The 11,245-nt window shown below is 40.6% G+C and overlaps 1 protein-coding gene across 1 annotated transcript; it reads left to right on the top strand.

Annotated features, from left to right (window-relative positions):
* The first annotated feature begins 2,324 nt into the window (after positions 1–2,324).
* On the top strand, positions 2,325–11,050 carry hmmr (hyaluronan-mediated motility receptor (RHAMM)). Its single transcript, XM_034598624.1, has 20 exons — positions 2,325–2,499; positions 2,755–2,853; positions 2,966–3,051; positions 3,156–3,233; positions 3,353–3,541; positions 3,656–3,742; positions 3,869–3,980; positions 4,060–4,125; positions 4,878–4,951; positions 5,041–5,111; positions 5,195–5,562; positions 5,663–5,811; positions 5,906–6,141; positions 7,383–7,499; positions 7,617–7,808; positions 7,894–8,607; positions 9,023–9,095; positions 9,941–10,117; positions 10,326–10,485; positions 10,622–11,050. The coding sequence occupies exons 1-20, from the start codon at positions 2,454–2,456 to the stop codon at positions 10,636–10,638; spliced, it is 3,111 nt and encodes a 1,036-aa protein (XP_034454515.1). The 5' UTR covers positions 2,325–2,453; the 3' UTR covers positions 10,639–11,050.
* Positions 11,051–11,245: the final 195 nt, after the last annotated feature.

Here is an 11,245-nt window from a genome sequence, read left to right as displayed (position 1 = left end):
AGAGCTGAGACAAAATGAAATCTAACATTGTTTAAATATAATACTAAATAATAAAACAGATAACTAATTTTCTAAGTTATATAAAGTTATTTTAAGTGCAACATGGTGCTCTTACTCTACTAACATTGCTTGCACAGGAACTAGTACGCCTGTGCTATCATTATATGTGCCCCTCTATATGACCCCCACTCATTTGTATAATAACTTGATCTGCCAGGTTCATGATACATAGTGTCTATCATGATGTGTTTTTCTTCTACACCTGCTTGGTTTCATAGGAATGAAGGTCCACTGCATTTTTTATTTGCTTTTTACTCATCTCACCGTTAAGTCTGTTTTGTTTTTTTTCCGCTTCTCTCCGTCATATTTTCATTTAGTACCCGTTCCACTGTAAATTTCAGTGTTGAGCAAAGTGAAGTGTTGAAGTGTCGTAATTGTCCTTGTTTTTAATTATAAATATTTTTTACTTTACAAATCCTCGGTATACTTGCCTCTCTACTACTGACTGGAAACCTCATCCTGTGTTTATTTTATTTTGTTTTTCTCTCTTTTTGTCTGTTGGAAAGATTTTTATATTCTGTACATGAATACAGTGATATTATTTACAATTTGGGGAAAGGTCATCGGGGTTAAATGTGTTTGCTTTTTCATAGAGTTGAAGAAAAAAAACTAAAGAAACAAGACTAGAAAATCCCTCTAGTTTGTATAAAGACAGTGCTGTTCTAGATTAACCTGTTTTGAGTGTGAATGGATGACGTTGGTCTATGAAACATAAACTGCACATAAAGGAACAAAAAAAATCATAACTAAAATGTCAGTTATAATTAAAGGGCAGTTTCCTACATATAGTCAGTATTTACTATTGATGGATTTTTGCTTTAGATTTAGCAATGTTATTAAAATATGCAAAAATGTCCCTATTTTCTTTTTCATATGAAGGAAACCCCGAATTATGAATAAGTAACCTTCCCCCAAAACAACCCTGTGATCTTTTTCTGCTCCGTTTTGAATGAAGGATGTTTCTTTTGTATCTCCGGTGTCTTTTTATCATATTTATTCAATTACAAGTTCTTTTTCATTTAAGGTTAATCTAGTAATAACAAAGGTACCAATGTATCATCAAAAACCTTAGCATGGCAAGTGTAATTTATTGTCATCAATGGCTCCATTTGTGACATGAGGCTTTGTTTATGATATTGTTGTACAAGTGACCATGTTTTCAAGTACAAAAAAAATTACAGAGAAATAAGTATAACATGTACAACAATGGTCCTGCAAAGGATTTGAAATGATGTTGTATTTCCAAGAAATAAAAAAAAAATGTTTAACTGAAAAAAATGAAGTTGTATTTACGGTATTGGTTTTCAGTGGGTTCGACCTTTAAGTGCAGTATTAAAGTTGTCAACAGACTTGTCTCTTCAGGTTCTTCTAATAACTGAATTAGTGGGAACGATTTGTGGACTCGCTGTCACTTACACACACGGCCACTGAGGACAACATGTTGCTGATATTTCTGGGGGGGGTTCAACAGCATGATGGAATTTTAAAAGGTGATATATCACACACATGTACAGAAGAGTTTTAGGGCCAGGCATAAGAAAAAAAAAGTTTAGACCTGGCCATCATGCTCTTCTGTCAGTTTGACATTATTCTTGACATTTCTACTTTTTTCTCATTTCAAATTTATTCTGAAAAATGAAAAACAAAAATCTAATTTCTTCTCATGCCTGGCCTAAATTCTGTAACATCTTTATTTAGGTCTTGATCTTTATAAAAGTTTAAAAATTTTAAAAATATAAGTCAAATGATAAAAACAATGATAATGAAATAGAAGGGAATTAATATTATCCGGAGTTTCATACCTGGAATTGTAGAGACTTAAATTGTCAGATTCCTAGGAAATGATATACTAACAAACCCAGATACATTTAAATCTATTATTAATATAATTTATATAAATGATTAACTAATAAACCCAGATACATTTAAATATATTATTAATATAATATATATATATATAAATTAACTAATAAACCCAGATACATTTAAATCTATTATTAATATAATTTATATAAATGATTAACTAATAAACCCAGATACATTTAAATCTATTATTAATATAATATATATATATAAATTAACTAATAAACCCAGATACATTTAAATATATTATTAATATAATATATATATAAATTAACTAATAAACCCAAATACATATTATTTCCTTGTCAGGTCTGTGGGTCTGACTGAAAATCTGAATACTACGAGATGACGTAGTTGGAGGCGGGACGGCGTCACAAGAGACAGAATCCTGGACGCCTATTGGCCACACGCACGTAAACGTACGTAGGACGTTATTTTGAAATTTCAGCGGCGAAGCGTCTGTTGGGAGTGACAGACGAGGAATTGTCCGTTTATTTCAAACTTGCATTAAAACACACAAGGGCTTTAACATGTCTTTTTCCAGAGCCCCGTTGAAGAGGTTCAACGAGCACGTAGGTAAGTACCGTCAAGAAACTAGCAGCTAGTAGCATGTTGGCTAACTATCCTCCGTCAGGAGAAGTAGCTCATGTTAGCTGCTGTTACTGTTACTACAGCTGCTAACCTTACAGACTGATATCCTCATCGTTACCTCAGTGAAAGACCTACAAAAACAACAAGCTAACGTTGGTTAGATATGTCAAAGAAGCAGGAAGTGACATTGGTGTTTGTTTGACGCTAACTCGACTAACATTGTGCTTGTTGTGGCCGAAGGTTGTGCTCCTGCGCCGGGGTCCTATGAGATTAAACCCGGGGACTTGAAGGGAGCTGCGTCTTTCGAGAAATCGGATCGGTTCAGACCTCTAAAGGCGGGTGGGTGCATCCAATGAGCACAATTCAACAAGTGAAGAAAAACTGAATGAACACAGTATCATCTGACCCACAATGCTCTGCTCCCTTGTGTTTTCATTGTTCGTGTCTGCAGTCCCTGGGGCTCTCCTGCCACCGCCTTCGCCTTCCAGAAGTCACCTCCTGTCCCCTTTTCGCAGGACTATGTCGGTGGATGGTCTTGTAAGTTTTCTGTAACTTCCACGTATAGTGACACCACTCATTTATCACTCATGCTGATGCTTCCGTTATGAAATCATCCATCTTTACGTCTTGTCAAATCTCAGTCTGAAGCGTCAAGTGTGAAGAAAGAGAAGAACGGCTTCTCCTTGGAGCGGAAACAGCAGAAGCTCCTGGAGAAAGAGGTGCATTTCATCCTCCTGTGTTTATTGGTTACTATTATTGATATGTGGTGTATGAACGATGACTGGTCCCTGCCAGATCAGCAGATGTTTACACTGTCGAACCCTTTGCATCCTCACAGATCAGGTCCCTGATTCAGCAGCGAGGCGAGCAGGACCGCAGGCTGCTGGCCCTGGAGGACGACCTTAAGAAGGTGGAGGCCAAGCTGCTGGCCATGGTCAGGGAGAAGACGGGCCTCTCTGCCAGTGTTACTACGCTCGAAAGACAGCGAGCTGAGCTCAAGAAAATCAATGAGTTTCTAAAGAACAAGGTTATTTTTTGGGGGATCGAATGTATTCAGAAATCCCGTCTGGGGTTCTAAAATAATTTCTAGTATTTCTCAACAGTGTCCCACAAAAACTGTGACCAAGTACATGTTTTTTAGGTTTCTGCTGATACTACAAAAAAAACAATAAATTCACTAACAATGGATTTGATGGAGGCCAGGAACACTCTGGATGTGAAAAGCGAGGTATGCCTTGTGTTCCTGTTCTCCCTTCATTATTCAGCAAAATACTGAATTCATTATTTATTCACACGTAAATATTAATCTGCTTTGCTCTGAGCTGATGTAAACTGTATCTGTTTGTGTTTCCAGGAGCTAAGTGTCCTGCAGATTAACACTAAGGGTCAACTGATGGTGCTGGAAACTGACCTGTCAGCTGTCAGGGCTACTGTTACAGCTCTAAAGGACAGAAACAAAGACCTGGGTAAGAATCGTGTACACATAGTTCTACCAGAGAGACAAATGAGTAGATTTACTAATTAAGGCTTCTTTTTTTTTTATAGAGGATCTCCATCATGTAACAAAAGTCCTAAATGAAGAGCTGGAGACTGAGAATGCTAGGTTACATGGTGAGTTCTGTTGGTATGTTTTCCTTTGACACTATTCAAATTGACCAATCACGGTAAAAAAACAAAACATACTCCAATTTATTTAGATTAGTTGCCAGATTTCTCTGCAAGTATCCCTCACATAAAGTTGCACATACGTCCCTAGTACTGTCCTTGATGTACAAAGAGTAAAAGCCATTGTCAGACATGAACACCAGAGAATGTCTGCAGAATTAGGTCCGGACTTTATCTGAAGTTTGCTTTTCACACGCGAGCAACACAGCGGAAGATTCTCTGCTCAGGCGTGTTCACACCAACACATGAGTCTCCGGAGTGGCTCAGGTGAGGGGTGGTGCCGCAGACAGAGGACGTAATGTATCAATTTCGCTGCGGAGATCATGTGTTTTTGTTGACAGCCCATCAACACTGGCAACATCAAAGCTCTCTTGACATCTTTGTCTGTGTCTTCTATGTGTATGAAACTGCTTTTTCAACACAAGCCATTTGTATTCTTATTTGGTGTCCACTCGCTTGCAGTGAATCTCCTGCTGTATTCTCATATCGGGTCTTTTGGACATTTTCGTTTTTTTTTTTTATTAGAAGGCTTGGACATTTGCGTTCTCACATACAGCCCGTCTGGAGAATGTCCAGAGGTTATCTGGAGTTCAGTGCATGTCTGAAAGGAGCAATAAAGGTTACAGTAAACATAATTCTTGCTTGTGTTTTGGGGATTGCTTGCTTATTACTACCCACAATTCGGTGTTGTTTTCCAGCTGTGATACGGGAGTTGAGGGAGGAGGTCCGAGTCTTGCAGGGATACCTGGATGCGGCAAATGACCAGATCCAGGTTTTTTTTTTTAAAGCCTATATGAGCAAATCATCCCAAAGTGGACAATTATTGTGAATTACACCGTTTATCTGTTTGTGTGCTTATAGGATCTTCGCTTGATACTTAAAGAAAAGACACAGGAGAACACTGTCGCAGGTTCTCATCTGGAGGAAGTAAAGTAAGCAAATACCTAATGGTTTCTCCAAGCAAGTTAGATCCCAACTGTGCATCATGACACACTTATTTGTCACTTCTCCACAGGCAACTAGAAACCAAACTGGAGCAGCGTGCAACTGAGCTTGAAACCACTCAGGATATGCTGAGACATAAAGAGGAGGAGGCCCGGGTATTCCAGCAAGAGCTGCAGGCGTCAAAGGATGCTTTATGGGAGGTGGAGAAGAGACTGGAGAACCAGGAGCAGGAGCTCAAGTCTGCGCAAAATTCAGTGGGCGACATGGAGGAGCAAATGAAACTGGCCAACCAAGAAGTTCACGACTCTCAAGCAACAGTTCGGCAGCAGGAGGCAGAGCTCGCCAGACTGAGGGAGGTGCTCAGACGGACGGAGAAGGAGCTGGATGAGAGAGTGGCTCACCTTGAACAGCGGTGTCTCTACTCGGAGGAAGAGAGAAGTGTGTTCACCTAGATCCCGTTACTGTGTTAATTTTAATTGCCAAAATGAATTTACAGTCGTGGTGTATGTATTGTATGAATTTTGTTGTTTCATTTTAGGCAAGACTCAGGAGGAGGGGCTGAGGAGGGTGCAGGAGTTAAAGACTGAGCTCAACTTGCTACAGGAGTTTAAACGAGATGAGAAAAAGAGACAAATTCAGCTTCTGCAGGAACATGATGCTCTAACTGAGGAACTGACAAAAGAAAAGGTTACACATACAGTTTCTCTTCTGTGGCAAATTGATTTTAAATTAGTGCCCTCTGACACTAAATCTGTAACTTACTCTTACCTGTTTTCCACAGGCACTTGTAGACTCGCTGTCTGTGCTGGTGGAGCAGGAGCGGGAGGAGTCGGAGGAGCGGTTGAGACAGTTGAAGGACGAGATGGAGGAGGTGCTGGGAGAGCTTGCTATCTTGGAGGAGCAGGAGCAGAGTAGGCAGGAGGTGGCGGAGAAAAGTCAGGAGGCCCTCCAGAAGCAGCAGGACAAAAACAGTGAGCTGGAGAGACAACTGAGTGATACTAGGGCACTGCAGGAGAGGTGAGCACTGATAACTGTTCACAGAAAAGAAACGGTGAAGGTGAAACTTTGTCCTCCAAATAGCTTCAGCTCAGGAATCCAGGTGGAGTTTGAAATGCATACTTGTAGAAAAGATGTCTTGCTCACTCCACCTACAATACAATATTTCTTTTTGGTTTTGTTGTGACTGCCTATGTTTCTATTTTGAGTCTTGAGCAGCTGGGAAACCGTCCCAGTATACACAAAGTTTAATGTAGAGAAAAATAATTGACAGGTTGGCAGTCCATCATAGGTTTGACACAGTCTATTTCTGTGTCTGAGCAATTTAAAGTTTGCAAGTCACCTCACTACCTCGTCTTTGGAATAAGAGGGGAACCAGGGTACATGGAGGGGAACGTGTTTTGGGGGGGGGTTATTAGAGAGCGAAGTACAGAACGACGGAGACTGGTGGAGAGAAAAAATAGCAGGCTTGACACTCTACAAATCTCTTGTGTCAAATTTGAACCGAGTTTGGCAGACGTATGATGTGCAGCTGCAACTAACTGTGATTTCATAACAGAATTTGTGAGTTTATTTGACAAGAGGTTCCCAGGCCTTTTTTTTGTCAGTCAAACCCACACAGCCCTGTCAGACGAGCTCAAACAATTTCTCTTCACTGATATCACCATCATGCTGCATACATGTTGCTGAACATTGATTATTTAACACTACTAATTATAAGGGGATGTCAATAGATTCTGGTAAAGTTTGCAATTGTTTTACAACCATCTGCAGTGGCAGGAGCTGCCAGTATCTACTATTTAACCATAACTGTGAACTAACCATTTCAGCTGTTAAGCCATTAGTTTTAGCTCAGTATGTCATTTCTTGTTTGTTTTTTTTTATATTTAGCTTTACTTATTTTTTGCCTTCAATCATTTTTAATACATTTTAGCTAATTGAAACCATTTATCCAATAATTTTAACGATCTCTTCTGCTTGCTTGCTAATGCTTTTATCCAACACTCACTCCCAGTTGATGACTACAGATTCGAGTTTATGTGTAATCATATTTAATTATATTAAGATGAAGCCAAAACCCTGTTTAGAAATCTGTTTTTTAAAATGATTTAAATCATTCATTCAATCATTTTCTCTCAATCAGCTATTAGAAAATTTAATAAAAAGGAAGAAGAATGATGACATGTGTTGCCTCTATGACACTGGGTGTTAAAATCACAGACCTACTTTTAACACATCAAACGTTTGCTTGCCAATTTTAGTAAGAGCTACGATGTGGCAGCTTTGAAAGAGGAGCATTTAGCTGCAATGCGACAACTCCAGGAAGCGCACACAAACTCACTGAGCAAGATGGGAGACATTGTCACAGAGCTTGAAAGGTGAGCGCTCGAGTCCAGTGTCAGTCTTTGTGGAACATCAGTGGGATTTGTGTTGGCATTTAGCTTAAGATTCTGTCAGTGTGTACGTTTTCTCAGAGCGCTTGTCTTACTTTTCAGCACCAAAATTGCTCTGAGGGAAGAAGAGGAGAGACAGAAGGAACTAGAAGAGGAGGTGGAGAGAGTGACCCAGAAGATGAAGGAGGAGATGGACAAAGTGGTTAAAGAGAAGGAAGAGGAGATCAAGAGAGTGAAGGAGGGGCTGGAGGAGAGACAGTTAGTTGAAGAAAATGCCAGGGTGGAGAGTGCAAGGTAAGCTTTAAATTCACTTTCAGCCTGGGTTGGAATAAGTGTCACTTTTCCACCTTTTAAGTTTCTTTTTCCCTTGACTGGATAGAATGTTGCTGGAGGTGCAGACTCAGCTGGCACAGAAAGCTGAGGCGATAAAGGCCATGGAGACGAACCATATAGACCTGATCAGTCAGCTGCAGCAGGAGCTACAGCTGCAGACAAAGGAGAGAGAAGAAGCTCTGGGGCAGCTCGAGGAACAGAGAGGTCAGAGTGTTACTCGGCTCCAAAATGAGAAGGGAAAGGCACAGAGACTACTTGAGGAGGTCAGCCTGGCAAAAGAGGAAATAATGGAACAGCTCCAACGAGAAAGAGAAGAGGGAGCTAAAACTCAGACAGCCCTTCAGGAGAATATGGGAGCACTGGAGGTTGAAAGGAAAGACCACCAGCAGGTCAGGTCAGAAGTGCTCAGACTACAGGCAGAGCTAGAGAGAGCAGACAAGGAAGAGAAGAGTCTTCTGTCTCAAGTTCAGCTCAAAGAGCAGTCCAGGCTCGTTCTTGAAAATCAACTAAACGTGGCAGAGCAGGACAGAAATCGGCTTCAGTCTAGCCTAGATGATGTCAAACAAGAGTACGTGAGCTCTCAGACCCAATTATATGTTACGGAGGCCCTGCGGTGCGAGCTGGAAGAACAGCGACAAGACAGACGGGCTCTGCAGGAGCAGGTGGAATTACTTTCTCAGGAGAAGGTTACACTGCAGTGGGAGATGGAGGAGCAGCGACAGGAACTACAAAGAAAAATAACTGAAGTGCAAGAGAAGAGGTGTGTGTGTGTGTGTTACCTCTTTAACTCCTGGCATTAAAAACGTTTTGAGTGGTTGGGTTGAGCTTGACCATGTGAAAGAACAGGTGTAAATGCACCCAAGACGCATTGTGGACAGATTTTCAATCTGATTGGCCAAACCACCTCTAGAGCTGGTTAGAGACGCCAAGTGACCACATTGAACACAGGTTTTCCATGCATCTGTAAATACAATAACTATGAGGGTGGAAATAATTTGATCTCATTGTGGACACTGGAGACCCTTTTAAAGATCATTTTAAATCTAAAAATCATATCCAGATATAATGCGGATACGAAACACATTTTAATGCCAGGTGCAAATGGAGTCTGTTTTCATCTTTATTTGTTTATTTATTATTTGCTGATTTAAACTCTTCATTCCTTTTCTCCGAAGCTCCCCGAGATCAGAGACAGAGCACTGGAAGAAACAATACGAAGGGCTGTTTGCAAAAGTCAGGCCCTTCCAGGTCAGTCATTTCCACATCAATTAAGTAACATGTGAAATCTCTTTACAGAAAAACAAGTGTAATGTGAAAGCATAGTGATGAAAACCTAAATCCATTCCACTTACCTATAAGGAGCTTTTTGGTGTCTTTCAGCTCATGTTTTTCATTTGACCAGACACAATTTCACTGTTTTGAATCAGACTCACTTCTCTCCAGCTCCAGCACAGTTCACATAAAACAAACTGATAAATGCACTGTGCAATATAATATAAGCTCAGCACAGAACAGACAAACAAATTTGGCACTAAGCTGTTGAACGTGGTGAAGAGCAATGACTGTAAATAAAGAAGGACGACATCTCCCCTTTCCACAGTAAATACAAAAATATATCCATAATGTCCTGGATTTCGGGTGCAGCCATCTTGTTCTGGTGACAACATTTTGGAAGCATTTGGAATCCACGCAGTAGTGATTATGGTGTGGAGTCACAGTTATTGGGGTCCTGCTGATACACCCGCCCAGCCCATGGCAATCTCAGCTACCAATCATGACATCTTACCCTGTTTCTATAGCATCATATAACCAATTGAAAACAAACTTGTAAAAAGGGAAAACTAGAACAAACTAAGATAAGAGCTACCTGAAATACAGTCACTGTATTTTTTTTCCAGATATGTTGGGGTCTAGCATTTGTAGCCATTTGTCAGGTGACCTGAACTTCAACTCCAAACACCTTTTTTTTTTTATAGCAGTGTTATGTTCACAGGTTGTTGCACTGCCCCCAAGTGGTCAAAACAATAAATTCATGCAAGTTTAACCAAAATTACTGACAAAGTTAAAAAACCATGATGTTGATGTGCCCTCAGGAGCAGCTCAACGCATTTGCAGCAGAGCGAAATGCACTGCTCAATGAGAACGGGGTAAACCAGGAGGAGTTGAACAAATTGTCTGACGCGTACGCTCGCCTGCTGGGCCACCAGAACCAGAAGCAGAAGATCAAACATGTGACGAAGCTGAAAGATGAGAACATATCCCTTCAAAAGGTAAAACACGGGATATGGGAGCAGCATTATCACACACACACACACACACACACACACACACACACACACACACACACACACACACACACACACACACACACACACACACACACACACACACACACACACACACACACACTCAGCTTAAGCACATGTACTTTATCCCCCTTCTTCCTGACTGTGTGTGTATACATGTGTTTCTACATAGGAGGTGTCTAAGCTCCGCTCCCAGGTGTGCCGGCAGAAGAGTGATCTGGAGCAGCTGAAGTCAAAGCTGCCCGGTGCTCCTGGCAGGTTTGATCCCTGCAAAGCTTTCCAACACGACAAGGAGAACAGGCATACTGAAGCCAATGAACCTCTTAAAGAAGGTAAGCGGCACGCTGACCTCTCATTGCAATTCCCTGAACCTTTGGCCATATGACAAGTAGCAGACTAAACAGTTCAGTATCATTTTTATTCATGCTCTTCATCTTATTTCGCCTAATTCTCTGTTTGTTTTGTCAGGGAATCATTCTGCGTAATGGAGCTCAAGAACTGGGAACTAATTGTCTGACAAGTTTTATTTTCTAAGGTTTGGACTTTTGAATACTTAACCAACCTCCTAACGAGTGTTATCTGCATTCCCACATGTCGATGCATTACAGCCTTTTGTACTCAGTTTGTTACATAATGAGCCTGAGGATTTATCCGTTTAGATTCTAAAAAGGAATGTGAGTATGGGAGCAGTGTGTGAAAATAATGAGGACATAGATGAAGTCTGTAGTGCTTAGAAAAAGCATTGTTGGCATAAAATTGTAATCTGCATTTTGGAATTTTATCTTTTTATCTCTTTTTTTAGAAATCTTATAGCAACAGAACTAATAACCACTTGATGTGGAGTAGCTCTTTATTAACCTTTCTTGTTTGTAAATAAAGACAGATTTTAATACTCTTCTTAAACAAAGTGTTTCTGAGATTTATTCACTTCCCAAATATAGGAAAAAAAATGGTGTACAAAGCCTTGGTTGCTTGGGTCTTCTTGGCCATGTCCGTCCTCGGCCAGTAGAGTGCACTCTAGGACTGCAGCCGCAGGTTGTGGCACAGCAGGGCTATGACAGCCCATCTATCACCCACTCTATATACCAGCTA

The sequence above is a fragment of the Hippoglossus hippoglossus genome, chromosome 10 (assembly GCF_009819705.1).
Source record: "Hippoglossus hippoglossus isolate fHipHip1 chromosome 10, fHipHip1.pri, whole genome shotgun sequence".
In the NCBI taxonomy this organism is placed as follows: domain Eukaryota; kingdom Metazoa; phylum Chordata; class Actinopteri; order Pleuronectiformes; family Pleuronectidae; genus Hippoglossus; species Hippoglossus hippoglossus.
This window is presented reverse-complemented; position numbering and strand designations above follow the sequence as displayed.

Bases quoted from the DNA above. Each gene is read 5' to 3' on its own strand.
- hmmr (XM_034598624.1), top strand. From the start codon at position 2,454: ATGTCTTTTTCCAGAGCCCCGTTGAAGAGGTTCAACGAGCACGTAG. The intron at 5,812-5,905 runs GTTACACATACA...TGTTTTCCACAG, and splicing joins AGGAACTGACAAAAGAAAAG to GCACTTGTAGACTCGCTGTC. The intron at 7,809-7,893 runs GTAAGCTTTAAA...TTGACTGGATAG, and splicing joins GCCAGGGTGGAGAGTGCAAG to AATGTTGCTGGAGGTGCAGA.